This window comes from Podarcis bocagei (genome assembly GCF_964188305.1).
Source record: "Podarcis bocagei genome assembly, chromosome: 9".
NCBI lineage: Eukaryota > Metazoa > Chordata > Lepidosauria > Squamata > Lacertidae > Podarcis > Podarcis bocagei.
The window spans coordinates 7,274,712-7,294,726 of NC_138134.1; the positions used below are offsets into that span (position 1 = coordinate 7,274,712).

Here is a 20,015-nt window from a genome sequence, read left to right on the forward strand (position 1 = left end):
TCAATTTACTGGCTGAGGGAACCGGCGTTTGTCTGCAGACAGCTTCCGGGTCATGTGGCCAGCATGACAAAGCTGCTTCTGGCGAACCAGAGCAATGCATGGAAACTCTATTTACCTTCCCACCGGAGTGGTACCTATTTATCTACTTGCACTTTGACATGCTTTCGAACTGCTAGGTTGGCAGGAGCAGGGACCGATCAATGGGAGCTCACCCCGTCGCAGGGATTTGAACCGCCAACCTTCTGTGGCTCTGTGGGTTAGACCACAGGGCCACCCTGACGCAACAACAAAATATACAGCAAAGACCAGGCATCTTATAACAATCCAATCCCAAAAGTCATAACAAAAAAATATGATTGGAAGCTAAACAACCTATCAAAATAATACTGAATGATCCATGAGAATATAATAGTACACAATAAAATTAACTCTCAAAGTATCATCAAATAATAATAACAGAAATTCATTCTCAACAGTTACAGTAAATCATTACTAAACTATAATCAATAAAAACAACAGCAAGTCACAACGCATAAAATATCGCAATACATTTAAAAAATGTAAAAGGCTTGAATTGAGAAACAAAGTCACATTAACTTATAAACTTTTTTTTTTTTAAAAAAAAACAACTCCTCTTTTCCCTTCGCAACTGTTTCTCCTGTTCTTAAAGTCATGGCCTGGCAGAGGCTTCTGTGTTATGCCGACTGAATTCAAAGTATACCCCTCTGAAGATGGAGGAGCATGGTGCATAGGAATGTAGAAGGCTGACTTATACTGAGTTAAGCTCAGCATTGTCCACACTGTGTGTGTTCTGAGCACCACAGTTTAAGAAGGATGTTGACAAGCTGGAAGTTGTGCAGAGGAGGGCGACCAAGATGATCAAGGGTCTGGAAATCAAGTCTTATGAGGAATGGTTGAAGGAATTGGGAATGTTTAGCCTAGAAAAGAGGAGGCTGAGAGGAGATATGATAGTCATATTCAAATATTTGAAGGGCTGTCACATGGAGGATAGAGTAAGCTTGTTTTCTCCTGCTCTAGAGGGTAAGACCCGAACCGATGAAGAACTGCACTCACAGCTGTGAATTTTAAAGGATGTTTATATGTGTCCACCTGTGCATTATTTCTGAAAGGGTGGCTTAGGTACGCTTGCCTTCTAATGCAAACTGAACGGATTTTCTCCTCTATTCCCACTCAGCGACAGAGTGCACTGAATGCAGAAGGGACTGAGGTGCAATCACTGGTATCTCTGGCTTATGCTGGAGAAGGGCTCTCTCCCAGGATAAAAAAGAAAGGTAAAGACCCCTGGATGGTAAAGTCCAGTCAAAGGTGACTATGAGATGCAGCACTCATCTCACTTTCAGGCCAAGGGAGCCGGCGTTTGTCCACAGACAGCTTTCTGGGTCATGTGGTCAGCAGGACTAAACTGCTTCTGGCGCAACAGAAACCAGAGTGCACGGAAATGCCATTTACCTTCCTGCTGCAGCAGTACCTATTTATCTACTTGCGCTGGTGTGCTTTGAAACTGCTAGGTTGGCAGGCGCTGGGACAGAGCAACGGGAGTTCGCCCTGTCGCAGGGATTCGAACCACTGACCTTCTGATCGGCAAGCCCAAGAGGCTCAGTGGTTTAGACCACAGCACCACCCACGTCCCTTTACCTTCTCCCAGGATAGCTGCTGCCAATCAGTGCAAAGGTAGCTTTTTCTAATACTACACAAATCTGCAAAAGAGCAGAGAAGGGAGACTGGCCAGTTCCACTGGGCCATTTAATTGAAAAGCCTTCTCTAAAACCAACATTCAATCAGGGCTTTTAAAGAAAATTAACAGGGTGTGTGTGACGAAAGGAATAAATTTTCTCAGCCCAGATGGCTCTGCTAAATCATTTATGCCGCCAAACCTGCCTCCTTTTTGCCAGCTTTGTTTGGCACCAGGCCTCATCAAAGAGGCTGTCAGCTGAATCAGGATGAACCCCCTTTTGATGGGACTTGGCTGCAAATGTCTTCCTCTTTAGGCTAATTTCCCCCCTCCCCACTGGTTCATCCCCTGAGGGGCTGTTTCTTAAGTTGTAGGAGCCAAAAGGAATCTGTTTCGGATGGCAGCTTCCTTCATCTTGGCAGGAAGGGATGCAAGAGGTAAGGTAGATGTGCTCCACGGAAGAGGCTTTGGAGGAACTGAAAATGCGGGCAGCTACTATGAGCAAGCCTGAAATCCTCCCTCGAATTCCAAATTGGATGAAGAGCAAAAACAAACAGAGCAAGCTCACTCAGGGCATTTCTTCCTGCTGTGCCTGACTCATGCTGGGGAGAGCAATTCAACCCTCTCCAATGCAACTGTGCAACCCACTAGCCATGGGCCCCAGGCAGGGGCCTCCACCTCTTTCTGTGCAGCCCCAAGCTCAGAGAGCAAGAGAGCAAGAGAGAAGGAAGGAAGGAAGGAAGGAAGGAAGGAAGGAAGGAAGGAAGGAAGGAAGGAAGGAAGGAAGGAAGGAAGGAAAGAAGGCAGGCTATATGGATATGGATGAATGGACAGATGGGCCATGCACAGGGGTGGGTTTGGTCTTTTAGATTTCAGTGGTGCCCTGTGTGAGGCCCAAATCCAGCTCCCTCCACTTCTGCCCTTGCATTCTGTGTGATGCTCTGCCGTGTCCTCCTTTGCTCAGCGCCCAGTGTGGGGGAACTGGTTGTGCTGCCCTAAATCCACCTCTGGATACTTTTGGCTGGCCATTGTGGGAACACGATGCTGGCCTGGACTGGCCATTGGCCTGATTCAGCAGGCTCCCCGTCTCTCCTTATGTCCTTCCCCAAGGCAGAAAACTTTCAAGCGACACTTGGCTAGTACCTGCGGGTGTCCTTGGTTGGTGACTTGCGGGACCTCAAAAGCCTCCATTGGAGGATCTGGGAAGGTGATGTCCTTCTCTGGGACCGGGTGATCATAAAGCGGCCGGGCCTTCATCTCTTTGCTTCAGAGGGAGGAAGGGAGGGGGAGAATGGAATTATAGGGGTTGTTTGCAGCTACACCTTCAGAAATGTATTGCCAGATGTCTGACAACACAACTCTAGGCCCATTTCCTCAGAAGCAAGGGTCGGAAAGTCTGTCCATTGCAAATTCTCTTGCTCCTTCCATCTTAAATTCACTTCTCCACATTTCCACATCAATTTGCTTTTTAAAAATAGTCTTCATAAAAATTCACCAGCATTTTAGTGCTCATTTCTCCTAACACACAACTTTTTGGATGCACATCTTGGCAAAGCAGTTTCCCCCAATACAACAAATTTTTGTGTGCTATAGTCACAATATGTGCATTCGTATGAACACGTTATCTCAGTATATGCATTTTTGCCAACACTACCAGGCTGGAGAACTGCACTGCGATATTTGGGAGAGCGTGACTTCTGACGAATGGCTGCATTTTGGTTTGTTTTTCATTTCTGGACAGCTGCAGTTCAGAAAGTTCAAGTTAGCTAGTTGCCTACATTGACCGAGAGTTGCTCTCTTTCGCTCACCGGGGATGTTTGGTAGGATCTGCACTAAGGCAGAATCTATGTCCTCTTGTGCAAAGATGCTTAGGATTATGATTAAGACATGTATAGGACTGCCCTGTCCCGTCCCCCACCCCCATTCATGTGCCTTTAGCTGGAATTCCTGCATTGCAGGGGATTGGGCTAAATCAGGGGTTGGCAATTTTTTTCAGCAGGGGGACGGTCCACTGTCCCTCAGACCTTGTGGGGGGCCAGACTATATTTTTTGGGGGGAAATGAATGAGGGATGATGAGCGGTGCGTGAAAGGGCTCCGGAGAGGGGCTGCTTAAAATGGTGGCCGCTCAAGCTGCTGCTGGCACCAACAAAGCCCAGCCTCCTTCCTTCTCTAGGCAGGGCAGGGAGAAGCCAGGAGGAGGGAGGGAGGAGGCGCCGTTGTGGTGTGTGAGAGAGAGGGGAGAACGGTGCAGCCCAAATGATCAGAATCAGATCCATGCTGATTCACGTGGCGATTCCTGGACTGTCTGTGGGCCGGATCCAGAAGGCAATTGGGCCGGATTCAGCCTTAGTTTGCCGACCCATGGGCTAGATGACCCTTTTGGGTACCTTCCAACTTTACAGTTCTTTGAGTCTATTCTTAGCAGCCTGTTGTGATTTCTCCCCACTTACATGTAAGCTTTGACGTTGCTCACTATCCGGCCAACGGCTAAGACAGTGCCGTCGGGTTGTTCCAGAGGCTCATTGATCCCCTTGAGGAATACCTGAAATCAGAGAGAACGATGATTACCAAAGACCTGGTTCTGCTCTTAAAACATGTTCACAATCATCAACCCTTCCCCTCACTTCTGCCCTAAATGTTACCTCTTAGCATCTTTGACTTCTCATAACTTCTTATTTCTTCCATTTCTTATTTCTTCTTACATCTCATCTCATCTGTAAGCTCCTTATGCAGCCACTGGGTTCTTTAGATGCCTCCCACTTTTCTTTCTTGTTAGAATTGTCTGCCTTGTGCCTTCAGTATTTCACCTTTAAGAAACTCCCATCCGTCTTGTACTCCCATCTCTTTGAATATTTCTAGCTATGGGATCTCACCCAGCAGTTCCTTAAGCTTTTTGAAACCAGCCTTTTTCAAGTCTAGAGTGCATGTCCAACCACACTCAGCTTTCCTTTGCCTCTGGGTCATGAAACCCAAGAGGACCTGATCATCATTTCCTCCCAAGGTTTACAGTACTTCCACTTTTATTAATCAGTTCTTCCCTGTAGGTGAGGACCAGGTCCTAGATAGACAATCCCCTTGTAGCTTCTTCCATCTTCTGGAAAAATGAAATTGTCAGCAAGGCAAGGGAGAAATTTGTTGGACCTTATATTCTTGGCAGAGTTTAACAGATATCCGGGTAGTTGAAGTTTCCTTTGACTACTACATCTCTCCGTTTTGAATGTTTGGCAATCTGCTCCAGGAAGGCATCACCCAAGTCTTCGGTCTGACCACTGTAAGGTCTCTTTTGCTTCCCTCTCCTACAATTTTTACCCATATGCCCTCAATCTGTTTTCCATGGTGTTCCATGCTCAAGGTCATGGATTTCATCACAAGTGCACATATTCTGTATGTATAATGCTGCTATTCCCCCCTCCCTGCCTGCTTGGTATATTCCTTTTGAACAGGTTATACCCCTCAATTTCTACATTTCAGTCATTAGTCCCACCCCACCAGGTTTCAGTAATGCCTATTAGGGTCATATTTGCCACTTTGCATCAAGAGTTCAAATTCATCTTGCTTGTTTCCCATACTCTGAGTATTAGTATAGAAACAACTGAAACCATGAGTCATTCCCTTCCTTCTTGCAGTTTCCTGGCCTTTATCAGGTTTCTGGGGTACCACCTCAGTTTCCTATGCATTAATCAAGCTATTTTCACCAGTACCAGTATTATCCCCTGTCATCTGTAATATTGTCTCCCTCCCCCTTAAGCTCTCCTGATCAGGTGGCATCCTCAAATGTTGTCAGCTCCCATCAGCCCCAGCCAACATGGCCAACTGCAACTAACGGAGGAGCAGAATCGGGGGGGGGGGGAATTTGTGCTGTGAGCCCCTCCATGTTATGCTCAGGTTGTATACATTTGCAAATAAAACAATCTATCCTAAAGACACCACAGTCTCCACCAACCTTTCTTCCAAGGAGACAAAACCCAGAGTGAGTGCTGGAACCCCTGGAAATTCTCACTGCACAGAGATTGGGGTGCTATGTAACAATATTAAGGTTTTTTTAGTTTTTTTAAAATGTACCTTAAAAAGGGGGGTCCACAATCATTCCTGATGAAGGAGAGTTTCCTCCTATTCCTTCACTTTCTCAATACAACAAAATTAATGGAGACAGGATCTCTAGCAGAGAAACTGGGAGAGGTGGGAGGTGAAAGGAGGTAGGAAGCGAAAGGATCCATCCATTCCAGACCCTTGATCACCTTGATCACTAATTAGTTTCCATTCATTTAAAGTCACCACATGCTGTGTGAAAATTCCCCACCTTTGTATGTTCTGAAATTGTCACCAATTCATGTGGTCAGCAGAAACAGGATTGCAGCTGCAGGCACTTGCGGGGCATATGACCCCAAAGGTCTTGGCACTGGCCTGGTGCCACTCACCTCCCCAGAGGTCCCAAAGATCGCCAATTCCACCTCACCCACCATTTTGGATTTGCCGGCCTGAGCCTTACCTCCAAGCCTGTGTAATTCATTCCAGGGTAGCGGGGGATGAGACTGCCTTTACGGATTATGGTGACATGCAGCTTGGTCCCTGCTGGGTCCTTCTTCCTAGGCTGTTCGGGAAAGAATGAAATGCTTAAGGTGAAATGGGAATGGAGAGAGAGCAAGCAAATGAGGCAGCAAACCAAGAGTTTCTCAAGAGTCCAGATTACTCTGTGTTGGCCCTGAGCAGCCATAACAGCAGGCACTGATAATTAAAGCCCATTGTCCTCTGGAGTGCCCTGTCTAGAAAGATCAATGTCATCAATCTTTCCCCTTTGGCATTTAAACATTTCGCAGCCCAGGAAGATCTGCCACCAACCTCTGTGGGAAAAGTAAATAATGTTTGGATCAGCAGAGAAAAGAGGCGAGGGCTGAGAACACGTTATACATTTAAAACACACTGTTTCCCCCAAAGGGTTCTGGGAACTGTATCCTGCCTCTCACAGAACTATGATCCCCAGTGCCACTACAATTCCTAGCACCAGCACTGAACTGAGGGCTGTGAGGGGCTGCCCTTTCTTCCCAAACCCATAAGCAGACTTGCCACAAAATGGTGACCCCCTACAGATTTCTTCAATGTGAGTAAAGCAGCCATGCTTGGGCCGCCAGCAGCTTTGGATGACCGTTTGGGATCATGAATAAATCAGCTGGAGAAACACAAAGAGCCGCATGGAAAGCTAATCTTGGGGCCACTGGAGTCTGCAAATGGACTTTGGAGCAATCACACCACAAGACAGCTAATCATTATTACCTCATCAATACAAGCACTCTCCTTAAAAATCACTGCTCAAATGAGGGGAAATGGCGTACGGAATAAAGGTCAGGTTTTTAATGCAGAGAGGGAGGAAATTAACAGGCGTTACATTCTGCGCTGCGTGAAACCTTCACAAAAATGCAGAATTCCTCTCCCCCACACCCGCCCAGGACGCAGCGGCTCCTTCTGAGGCAGAGGAAGACAAGCCCATCTTACCCAGAGCTGATGTTTTAGGTTTGTCCCCCTCCTCCTCCCTACAAGGACAGCAATTGAGTCTGGGGGAGAGGAAGAAGCTGACAGCCACTGCTATCCCCTGGACCAGATGTACAGTAAATAGGCAGCAGGCAGGTGGGGGCTGGCTGAGGGCAGATGGGCAAGGCAGGGCCCCATCCTCCCCAATCGAGCCGTTCCAAAGGTCCCAGGTTCAGGGGTGCTGTGAGGGAAGGACTTTGGGGCCCATATGGATTTTCTTCTGGAAGCACATAAAGCGGGAAAGAGTCCTAAACTTGCACTATATTCCACTACGGTTCCAGAAGGGGCTTCACTGTGTTCCGTTCCAGTTGTCTCACCTAAAAGAGGATAAAAAAAAAAATTCCTTCCAGTAGCACCTTAAAGACCAACTAAGTTAGTTCTTGGTATGAGCTTTCGTGTGCAAAGAACTAACTTAGTTAGTTCTCATACCAAGAACTAACTTAGTTGGTCTTTAAGGTGCTACTGGAAGGAATTTTTTTATTTTGACTATGGCAGACCAACACGGCTACCTACCTGTAACTAAAAGAGGATACTGCATTACAGAGTTGGGAGAGGTTCAGGACAGTTCAAAGAAAGGCCTTTTTCCCAGAGTACAAACACGGAACTTCCTCCCACAGGAGGCAGCAAGGTAGATGGCTTTAAAAGAGGAGTAGACAAGTTCATGGAGGATACAGCTATTGTTGGCTGCTGGCCAACATGGCTCTGCTCTGCCCTCCACAGAAGGAGGCAGCAACACTTCTGAGCGCCAGTTGCTGGAAGCCCCAGGAGGGCAGAGGGCTGCTCTTGGGACTGGGTCCTGCTTGCTAGATTCTGGGCACGTGGCTGGCCCCTGTGAGAAAAGGATGCTGGACTACATGGGCCATTGACCTGATCCAGCAGGCTGATATGCTGTTCTTATGCTTAGTTAGGGGAAAGTCATGAAAATAGAATACGATACGCTATGATAAACTTTATTGTAATTGTCCCATACAGAACAACGAAACTGAAAAAATATACATCAGACATTCAAAAACCAACAATACAATGTACTCCTACAGAAACCACCTTACACTGCATTTAAAACCGAAATCGCATTTGGATAGAAACTGTTTCTCAGGTGGCTAGTCCTAGTCTTTATAACCCTGTACCTTCTTCCAGAAGGTGACGCGGGTGGCGCTGTGCGTTAAACCACAGAGCCTAGGACTTGCTGATCAGAAGGTCGGCGGTTCGAATCCCCGCGACGGGGTGAGCTCCCGTTGCTCGGTCCCTGCTCCTGCCAACCTAGAAGTTCGAAAGTACGTCAAAGTGCAAGTAGATAAATAGGTACCACTCTGGCGGGAAGGTAAAAGGCATTTCCATGTGCTGCTCTGGTTTCGCTTAGAAGCGGCTTAGTCATGCTGGCCACATGACCTGGAAGCTGTATGCAGGCTCCCTCGGCCAACAAAGCGAGATGAGCGCTGCAACCCCAGAGTTGGCCACGACTGGACCTAATGGTCAGGGGTCCCTTTATCTTTACCTTTACCTTCTTACAGAAGGCATAAGCTGAAAGAGATCATTTCCAGGGTGCGCACTCTCCTGCACTATGTCTGCAGCTTTCTTATGACACTTGGAAGCATAGATTTGATCCAAGGTGGGAAGAGTGCACCCAATTATTCTTTCTGCAGTCTTTACAACCCTGGGCAGCATTGTTTTTCCCCTGACTGTAAACTGCCATGTGAATGCAGCCTGGCTCAGACCAGCTTGATCTATGTTGACTGGAAATGGCTCTCCAGGGTTTCAGACAAGAGGTCTCACTCCATCCTAGCTGGAGATGTCAGAGCTCAAACCCAGGCGAAGCAGATGAAGGCCCTTCCCCTCTCTTAAAGGGACCCCAGGGCTCTGGCTTACCACATTTACTCGAGCACATGCTTCTGACTTCTCAGGCTTTGAAAACCTGAAACATTTCCCCATCACGGATTATTGCCTTTGCATAAAGATTTCCTGGGCCTGACCCCAGTGAACTTCAACAAAACGTTTTTTTGTGAGTGAGGCTGCTGTAGAATGTAGTGTGTAAGCCTGGAATTAGGAGGTTGACAACAAAGGTCCGTATAGTAAAAGCTATGGTTTTCCCAGTAGTGATGTACGGAAGTGAGAGCTGGACCATAAAGAAGGCTGATCGCTGAAGAATTGATGCTTTTGATTTATGGTGCTGGAGGAGACTCTTGAGAGTCCCATGGACTGCAAGAAGATCAAATCTCTCAATTCTGAAGGAAATCAGCCCTGAGTGCTCACTGGAAGGACAGATCCTGAAGCTGAGGCTCCAATACTTTGGCCACCTCATGAGAAGAGAAGACTCCCTGGAAAAGACCCTGATGTTGGGAAAGATGGAGGGCACAAGGAGAAGGGGAGGACAGAGGACGAGGTAGTTGGGTAGTGTTCTCAAAGCTACAAGCATGAGTTTGACCAAACTGCGGGAGGCAGTGGAAGACAGGAGTGCCTGGCGTGCTCTGGTCCATGGGGTCACGAAGAGTCGGACACGACTAAATGACTAAACAACAACAACAACAACAACAACAGGAGGTTGGATCCCATCATACGGGGAAAGTAAAGATGCCTCCTCCAGAGGTGAGAAGAAGACTGTCTCGGAAGGCAGATGGTGCATTTGAAATAGTCCTCTGTGTCAGAAAAATTCCCAACAAATGGGAACACAGCAAATCAAGGAAGAGGCTAGGTGAGAACTCCCTTAAGCAACATCTTCTCTTCTCCATGCAGTAGAAACAGCCCTCATCCACACGTCCCTTATCCACAGTGGTGTGTGGATCCACAAGCAAAAGTGGATGGAGCAACATACACTAATATTCTCACACAGCCCTCCCTGTTGTCCATCTGGGCAAGCAAGAGGCACTATCAGAGCTTGAAGCCAGGCAAAAATATTCAAGGAGGGTGCAAAGCAGAGCAAGTGAGAGGCTGGAAACTTGGAGGGAGCCCTGAGGGCCAGACAGACACGCCTAAAGGTAAAGGTAAAGGACCCCTGACAGTTAAGTCTAGTCGCAAATCGTTTTTCCGGGTCATTGGGCCAGCATGACTAAGCCGCTTCTGGCGCAACCAGAGCGGTGCATGGAAACGCTCTTTACCTTCCCGCCAGAGCAGCACCTATTTATCTACTTGCACTTTGACGTGCTTTCGAACTGCTAGGTTGGCAGGAGCAGGGATGAGCAACGGGAGCTCACCCTGTAGTGGGGATTCGAACTGCTGAACATCTGATCGGCAAGCCTGAGGCTCAGTGGTTTAGACCACAGCGCCACTCTCTACAGTAAAGCGCTTGTTTATTCATGACAATCCATCTTTGAAGATGGATAGCAACCTATCAGGGCACATACAGGCCAGGTCTTTAGATTGCTTGCATAGATCATCCAAGCCTGGGGTGGGGACCTTCTCCAGCCCAAGAGCCACATTCCTACCTGGGCAACTGTCTGAGGACCACAGGCCAGTCATGGATGAGTCAACAAGGCAGAAGTGGGCACTGGAACTCATGCCACATTTAACTTGGCCTGGCAGGCAACTGTGTGCACACACTCCCACTCCCCTCTCTAACCTCCATCGAAAAAGAAGAGGCATTAGCAGACATATTCTAAAAAATGGTCAAGGAGGGGTGTGTGCAAGGCACAGTAATTGAGCTTTGGCCTGGGGAGAGCTCCAAGGGTCAGACAGAGGGGCCTGAAGGGTCACATTTGGCCCCCAGGACCTGAGGCTCTGCACCCCAGTCTGCCTCCCCCAACCATCAAAGCACGTGGGCAGCTTCCCAGAGGAGGAGGCAGCTCTCCGAACAGAGGTGGGGAACCTGCAGTCTTCCAGACATGGCTTAACTCCAATTCCCATCGCCTCCAATCAGCTTGGTTAATGGCCAGAGAGAATCGAACCCAGCAACCAAACATGTGAACAACCATCTATGTCTTCCACAATGGTCCAGGCCTATGGTGATGGCACAACTTGCCCTTTCTGAACCTTAAGTTAGGCGTGGGCTGAGAAGCCAGTGGTACATATGCCCATGGTTGGACAGCCAGGCAGATAATGGGAGCAGATTGTGGGATGTGGCTTACCAGCACTAGGGCACAGTGGTAGTGGTGAAAGGGTTGGAGATACTTCACAGGGATGCTGTATTTGGCCAAGATCTCTTTGGTGTCTTTGTCGGCCACGATCAGGGAAATGCCTGGAAAAGAAAGAAAAGGAGGCAGACTCATTAGCACATGTACCATATTTTTTGCTCTATAAGACGCACCAGTACACAAGACGCACCTAGTTTTTGGAGGAGGAAAACAAGAAAAAAAATATTCTGAATCTCAGAAGCCAGAACAGCTGCGCAGTGAAAGCAGCAATCCTTCTTGCTGTTCTGGCTTCTGGGATAGCTGCACAGCCTGCATTCGCTCCATAAGATGCACACACATTTCTCCTTACTTTTTAGGAGGGAAAAAGTGAGTCTTATAGAGCAAAAAATACGGTAATTAAAATCCCTCAGGGCCAATGTGCACCAAGCAGGAGGGGATTTTCAATTATTTTTATCAGAACAGTGAAGCAGAACATTGCACTGCATTGCTTTTGCATCTCACCTTTCCCCCAAATAGCACATGGTCCTCTCTTTCCTCATTTAATCCCTACAACAACCCTGTGAGGGAGGCTAGGCTGGGAGAGGCAGTGACTGGTTCCCAGGGTCACCCATGAGCTTCATGACTGAGTGGGGATTTGAACCCTGGATTCCCAGATCCTAACCAGACACTAACCATTACACTGCACTGACTCTTTATGGGTTGACTTTAGGAAAGGTAGAAGGACAATTTATGCCACATCCTCACCATGCATTTAAAACTAATGAACCCCTTGCCCCAAGACTTTATTAAAATTATCTGTGGCATGCAGCTCAGTGGTGGAGTCCTTCCTTTGCATGGAAAGGGCCATGGTTCCATCTCTGGAATCGCCAAGGTAGGCTGTGAAGAGCCTCTCTCTGAAACCATGAAGCACTGCTGTCTTTCAGAGAGGAGAATGCTCACTCAGACAGACCCCTGGCCTGCCATGGCACCCGCCAACTTCCTATGTTCCTATACCACCAGCATCCAAATTGAAAGCGCCCACATGGGATCTTCAACTTGATTAACTAATCTAATGTACATTCATAGCTTTTATCAAGGCTGATGAGTTTCTCAAGCAGATGAGGCAAAAATCAATGTTACCAATTAAGGGCGGTAGCTCACTTGAGCATTGCTCCTAATCAGATTTGGTATAGGAATCTCCTAATCACCATCACCATCATCTAGTGCAAAGAACAGAGAGGGTTTTATTATTAATTTCCATTGTTTTACAGTTCGCAAAACCTGACCCTGCGAGGTTGGATGAGGCTATTCCACAAACTTCCTTGCAAAGAATGGGGGTAGAGCAGTACATGTGAAAAGGATCTAGGAGTCTTGGTTGACCACAAACTTGACATGAGCCAACAGTGTGACGCGGCAGCTAAAAAAGCCAATGCAATTCTGGGCTGCATCAATAGGAGTATAGCATCTAGATCAAGGGAAGTAATAGTGCCACTATATTCTGCTCTGGTCAGACCTCACCTGGAGTACTGTGTCCAGTTCTGGGCATCACAATTCAAGAAGGACACTGACAAACTGGAACGTGTCCAGAGGAGGGCAACCAAAATGGTCAAAGGCCTGGAAACGATGCCTTATGAGGAACGGCTAAGGGAGCTGGGCATGTTTAGCCTGGAGAAGAGGAGGTTAAGGGGTGATATGATAGCCATGTTCAAATATATAAAAGGATGTCACATAGAGGAGGGAGAAAGGTTGTTTTCTGCTGCTCCAGAGAAGCGGACACGGAGCAATGGATCCAAACTACAAGAAAGAAGATTCCACCTAAACATTAGGAAGAACTTCCTGACAGTAAGATCTGTTCGACAGTGGAATTTGCTGCCAAGGAGTGTGGTGGAGTCTCCTACTTTGGAGGTCTTTAAGCAGAGGCTTGACAACCATATGTCAGGAGTGCTCTGATGGTGTTTCCTGCTTGGCAGGGGGTTGGACTCAATGGCCCTTGTGGTCTCTTCCAACTCTAGGATTCTATGATTCTATGATTCTATCTGCATCGTCAGCATCCAGAGATCCAACATATGCTATGAAAAACAGCCTGGGAAGTTTCCCCAGGGAGGGGCAGTCACAGTCTCATAGCCTAAACTACCTCACAGGGTTGTTGCGAGGATACAGTGGAGAGGGAGATGTGTGTGCCACCTTGAGTTCCTTGGAGAAAAGATAGGATATAAATATTGTTACAAAAGTTGGGCACCATCCCCACCCACTGTCGAGCAGTAGCAAGATCTCAGGGTGGGGGGCTGGGATACCAGGCACTCATATGGGGTCCTGTGTTGCTCTGGAGAATTGAGATACGGTGAAGACTGCCATAGTTTTAAGGAATATGGTTTAGTCATGTATTTATAGCTTCTGTCTGAATGGAGGGAGTCCAGATCTTACAGCAGGGTCATTTCAAGAGGGACTTTTCCCCCACATCAGTGCAGCCCTGTAGTCCAAGGCCTCTCTCCCAGCCTCCCTTCAGCCAGCCTGCCCAAGATGGATCCCAGTCTTTCTTCTCCCCTTTCTTCCTCCCAGCACACCTTGCTCTAAAGACACTCTCTTCCTGTCACTTCTAACCCACACCCCATCACCATGGCAACCTCTTTCTGTCCAGGCCCAAGATTCCTGTTAGATGGGCCATCAACACCTTTTGTCTGGTCAGTGCCTCTATCCCAGGTGAGGCCCTGGCTTGGAAAGGAAACTGAGTCTGTATTTTTCCACTGGCCTCCAATCTATCATGGGCCAGGAGTCAGCTTCACCTGCTGAGCAGCAGCCTGAAGGAGCAGAAGGTGAAGTGACTCTACCTGCTGCTGATCAGCCTACTTGCTCCTGATAAGAACCAGCTGGCTCCAGCTTTCTTAAGCAGGGTCTCCAGCCTCAGTCAGTTGCTGGAAACAACATTCTTCGTTCCTGACCAGACCTTGCAGCTTCTCGCTTCTCGTGACCTTGGACCCTCAGCTTTCTTGACCCCCAGATCGTCTGACTATGTGAACTGAGATAGTCCTGACCTTAGGACTGGACTGGACCTTGTATACAGCCTCTGCCTCCAGGCAAGTACCCCCCAGAGACTTGGCTGGCTGGCTGGCTTCTCCTTCCACTAAGCTCTGCCATGGCTGGCAGCACAGAACTATGACACAATCTTCCTTTCAGTACTCCAAATAATCAAAATCCAACCTTTTATTAATTTCTAGGGTTTAGTGGGGGGGTCTCCCCTAATCTAAAATGAATGAATGGATGAATGCTGAACTTAGTGATCCCTGAGGCTTCTTGCACCCAGGATGCTGCTATGACAGCTTTCTCCTAGGCATCCAAGCAGTGTGAGGGAGAAATGGGGTGGGGGCGGGAGAACTGGCTGGTGCCCCCACTCTTATTCCTGTTTCACCACCAGGTGAAATTGGGAGAAGGGGGAGGTGGGAAGTTCTTCACCTGAAGGAGCGTCTCCACCTCCATTGTTCCACCCGGACACTGAGGTCCAGCACCAAGGGCCTTCTGGCGGTTCCCTCGCTGCGAGAAGCAAGGTTACAGGGAACCAGGCAGAGGGCCTTCTCGGTAGTGGCACCCAACCTGTGGAACGCCCTCCCACCAGATGTCATAGAGAAAAACAACTACCAAACTTTTAGAAGTCATCTGAAGGCAGCCCTGTTTAGGGAAGGTTTTAATGTTTAATAGGTTATTGTATTTTCGTGTTTTGTTGGAAGCCGCCCCGAGTGGCTGGGGAAACCCAGCCAGATGGGTGGGGTATAAATCATGAAGAAGAAGAAGAAGAGGAGGAGGAAGAAGAAGAAGAAGAAGAAGAAGAAGAAGAAGAAGAAGAAGAAGAAGAAGAAGAAGAAGTTGTCTAGGTGTTCAAAGTGATGAAGGACTAAGGTGTGAGGGTGGGCAATGGGAGGCAGTTCACTTAACTCTTTTCATGAGCACTCAACAAGGCTTGCTGCAAAATATGGCAAAAAGAGTGTGTAAATTAGGCTAGTCATTTGTTTACACAACCCTGCTCTGATTTGCGACCCTCGCCTCCCACGAAATGTTGGCATGAATTTCTCACATTTCTAAACTGAAATCAACAAGCATCAAGCAAAAGGCTCGTGAGATTAAAAATAGTCCTCTTCCACTCGCATGTTATTCTTTGCATTGCTTGCGAAAATGCCCTAAACTCCTCAGGGGCACCCAGTTGTCACTGCCGCTGTCCTTGGTTCTGAACTGTAGTCTATTGCTATTGGGAGGTGCTGTAAATGTTGGTGCCTTGTTGCTTAAGATAAACATAGCTCATCAGTACAGCAAAGTGTGGCCCTATTGCAATTAGATCGACTGACCCCACCATGAAACCTTATCTGTTTTCTCCTCCATCTACCCCACAATTCACACTTATTTATCTGAATACACTTTTTGTTGTTGGGGGAAAGGAGGGGAACCTTGATAATCTTGCCCTGCTAAAGCAGAACATGAAATCCACAAACAGAGAAGGAACCTTCTAAATAAAGGGCACATAGAATAGAAACAATCAGTGCTAACCACCAAAAACAGAAGAGCAGGAGAATAAGCAGGCTGTAGGGATGCAGGTGGCGCTGTGGGTTAAACCACAGAGCCTAGGACTTGCCGATCAGAAGGTCGGCGGTTCAAATACCCGCAACAGGGTGAGCTCCCGTTGCTCGGTCCCTGCTCCTGCCAACCTAGCAGTTCGAAAGCACATCAAAGTGCAAGTAGATAAATAGGTACCACTCCGGCGGGAAGGTAAATGGCGTTTCCGTGCGCTGCTCTGGTTTGCCAGAAGCGGCTTAGTCATGCTGGCCACATGACCTGGAAGCTGTATGCTGGCTCCCTTGGCCAATAAAGCGAGATGAGCGCCGCAACCCCAGAGTCGGCCATGGCTGGACCTAATGATCAGGGGTCCCTTTACCTTACTATTTTTCTTGAAGGGACCGTTTGACTTATTTGTTAAGTGACTTCATTGTGCAGGAAATGGCCAGTAGTCCTCAGTTGACCCAAACCCCCATAAAATAAGAGCATAAGAACCCAAGAAGAGCCTGCTGTATCAGGCCAGTGGACCACCTAGTCCACAGTGGCTGAGCAGTTGCCTATAGAGAAGCCAACAAGCAGGACCCAGTCACAAGATTTCTCTCCCCTTCCAGCTGTTTCCAACATCTGGCTTGCAGAAGCATTGCTGCCTCCAACTGTGGAGACAGAACAGAGCCAGCCTGGCTAGGAGCCATCAACAGACCTCTCCCCAGGAATGTGTCTAATTCTCTTTTAAAGCCATCCATAGGTGGCCAACCCTGACTCCTCTGGAAGCCAGTTCCATGGTTTAAGAGAAGTAATCTGTCCTGCATTTTCCAACATTCAGCCTCCTTGGCTGTCCGTGAGTTCTAGAGTTAGGAGAGAGGGACAACTTTTCTCTATCCACTTTCTCCATGCTCTGGATTTTTTTAAAAAACAATTTTATAAACCTCTATCATGTTGCCTCTTATTCGCCTTTTCTCTGAACTAAAAAGTCCCAAACTCTCAACCTTTCTTTCATAGGGGAGTCACTCCACCCCCTTGGTTGCCCTATTCTGAAACTTCTCCAATTCTGCAGTATCCTTTTTAGGTGAGGCAACCAAAACTGTACACAGTAACCCAAAAGCACAGGTTATCCCAATTTTTGTGTGTGTTTTTTTTTGGGGGGAGGGGCAAGATCAGGAAGTGAAATTTAGGGAAATCCTGATTTATTTATTTATTAGGGAGGAAGAGGAGCTTGCTGCATTGGGGCAGCAACTTCCTGTCTGCTGTTGGTCTGAAGTCAGGATAAAGCTGTTGCTCTGGTGCCTCCCTCCATATGGTCTCCATGAGGCAAGCATGTCTCATTCCCCATCCCTCTTCATTATCTCTTGTACCTCAAGTCACTCTGCTCACAGGAGGCTGGACAAAGGAAGACTCCAGCTGCACATCCTTCTTCAATAACAGCAGCTTGTTTTCGGTGTGACCCCCATCAGTGAGGGGAGGGTGCGGGGGAATCACCAAAGCAACAGCACCTGAATAGACCTCTGATCAGCCGCTGATGATCTGCTGATGATGATTGGCCAGCAAACCTGCCCACCACACTCCCCCCCTCTCTTTCACATTCCCTTCCTCCTCTGTTCTTCTCATCTTGATGCACGGCAGACTCAAGCTGCTCCCTGACTTCAGTCACACTCCAGAAAATTGCGGGGAAGTTGGCTGCCCACTATGGTTATTACACTTGTGTCAAAGGGCACGGGGCGGGGGATTATTGTGACTCTGCTGGGCCCCTCATCCACTCTTTCCCTTGGCCCAGGGACAGAGCCTCTCTGTACGGCAGAATAATTCCACTTCTGCTTTGCCAAGGTCGCCTTTGCAAAAGAACACAATGAATCCCACACAGCCTGCATTGCTGTAAAGGCCCAATCAACCGAACGAGGCAGCCACCTCAGCTTACTGATTTCAGGCATCATAAAAGGTCATCCAATGGCTTTTAAATTCATCATAATTGCTGCTGCTTTTCCAGCTAGAGAGGGGGTGGGAGGTGCTAGTGGAATTTTCTGCATCAGGCGGCAAAAGTCACTTGAACAGCCTTGGATGCTGTGTGTCAGGGGTCACTAGTGCGCTCCCCAAGACCTCCCAGGGCACCTGCTGCAAATAGTCTACATAAATATCCCTGCCAAAATCCCCCATGCACAAGAGATGTTTGCTCTTCAAGTTCAGGTCTTGTTGGCAGAGGATCAGCCTCTCCTGTATTAAACACCCCGGTCCCACTTAAACACCCCTGGATGCCAAGATTGCACACCCATCATCCCATCCATTCTGGACAGAGGAGAGGTGCAAAATGCTTCTATATATGAGTGAGCAGAGCATGCTCACACTGTTTCACAGTCCTGTCCCCCTTTCCTGTGCTTTTAGATGCTGCAGGCATTCGGTGTAAAGCTGTGCCCCTGTGGCAGACATGTTTTTGACTGGTGCCCAGAACACTCTCTCAAGATTACAAATGTGCTAACTGGCCCCAAAACATTGGTGGCTCCTGGGGTGGGGAGCTGGGTGGACTCACCATTTGCAGCTCTGCCTCAGAGAGCAAAATGCTTTCAGGTTGCCCTGAAAGAGAAACAATCCTTTGGGGAGTTTGTTTGTTTTGAAATGGCTTGGTTTAGGGCAGGCTTGGCCAAACTTGGCCCTCCAGATGTTTTGGGACTACAACTCCCATCATCCCTAGCTAACAGGACCAGTTGTCAGGGATGCTGGAAATTGTACAGTGGTACCTTGGGTTACAGACACTTCAGGTTACAGGCTCCGCTAACCCAGAAATAGTACCTTGGGTTAAGAAGTTTGCTTCAGGATGGGAACAGAAATCGTGCTCCGGCGGCGAGGCGGCAGCAGGAGGCCCCATTAGCTAAAGTGGTACCTCAGGTTAAGAACAGTTTGAGGTTACGAACGGACCTCCAGAATGAATTAAGTACTTAACCCGAGGTACCACTGTACCGGAAAAGAGCAGATTCTGTTCATGGTTTAAACCAGGCATAGGCAACCTTCGGCCCTCCAGATGTTTTGGCCTACAACTCCCATGATCCCTAGCTAACAGGACCAGTGGTCAGGGCAGGGATGGGACTTGTAGTCCAAAACATCTGGAGGGCTGAAGGTTGCCTATGCCTGGTTGAAAATCATTCAAACATAAGAACTGAAGAACAGACCTGCTGAAGAAGAAGAAGAGCTTCAGGTTAAGAACAGACCTCCAGAGTGAATTAAGTTCTTAACCTGAGGTACCACTGTAGCCCCAAAACATCTGGAGGGCCAAGTTTGGCCATGCCTGGTTTAGGGCTAAACTGAAATCTCTCTCTCTCTCTCTCTCTCTCTCTCTCTCTCTCTCTCTCTCTCTCTCTCTCTCTCACACACACACACACACACACACACACACACACACACCTTCACCAGGGGCTTGCTATTTTCAGAGAAGAGGGTGAGCCACTGCTAGGATTTCCGCATACACCTCAAATAAGTCATCCCCTTTGTTACAAATACTGTACTCTCTCTTGTTAGGAAGAAATTTCTGAGGGTAAAAGCTGCTTGACAGTGCAACAGACTCCCTCAGAAGCAGGTGGGCTCTCCTTCCTTGGAGGTTTCTAAGTAGAGGCTGGATGACCATCAGTCAGGGATTCTTTAGCTGTGATTCCTGCATTGCAGGGAGTTGGACTAGATGACCCCTGCAGGTCCCTTACAACTCTACAATTCTGTAGATTCTGTGGTTCTAAGTATAAGCCTCTTGCTAAAACACTCACCAACAAGAGCAGGGTTCCAATAGTAGTGCTGTCCATATAAGCCCAGGTTACTCGCAAATCATCAGCCTAGGTCCAAAACATGATCCGCCGGCAAAGTCCAGCAACAGTCCACAGCCAATAGTTCAGGCAAGTTGCACCATCTTGGTCCAGAATGCCCAACAAGGCTGACAGCACCATCTACAGTACTTCAATTAATGCACTCCTTCAGTTTGGTCATAGACTGACTGGTTACCTGGCTACATGATGGAGTCATCAAGTGCCCTTCATCACACAGTCAGTTCCAACTGACATTGTTTCACCCTTTAAAAGCATCATCTGAATCAGTCCTCAATCAATGGTCTGAACTGACTTACTTACGCCAGTGGACAGATGGAGACTGAGGCTGCAAGACAAAAAGTATGCACACAGCCAGCTTCTCCCCCACACCCATATATATATATATATATATATATATATATATATATTCCGGCTTG

The 20,015-nt window shown here is 47.9% G+C and overlaps 2 protein-coding genes across 4 annotated transcripts in view; both read right to left on the reverse strand.

The window, feature by feature from the left end:
• Positions 1-20,015, reverse strand: part of LOC308594631 (uncharacterized protein) — a 133,228-nt gene that overhangs the window by 110,210 nt on the left and 3,003 nt on the right. The window lies entirely within an intron of this gene.
• The window catches only part of CCDC33 (coiled-coil domain containing 33), a 154,973-nt gene that overhangs the window by 84,072 nt on the left and 50,886 nt on the right, over positions 1-20,015 (reverse strand). For all 3 annotated transcript variants that reach the window (XM_081207621.1, XM_081207619.1, XM_081207620.1), the window contains 4 exons: positions 11,279-11,388; positions 6,184-6,285; positions 4,145-4,236; positions 2,837-2,957 (listed from right to left, as the gene is read on the reverse strand). In XM_081207621.1, the coding sequence (XP_081063747.1) occupies positions 2,837-2,957; positions 4,145-4,236; positions 6,184-6,285; positions 11,279-11,388 (425 nt within the window). The remainder of the gene's footprint in view (positions 1-2,836; positions 2,958-4,144; positions 4,237-6,183; positions 6,286-11,278; positions 11,389-20,015) is intronic.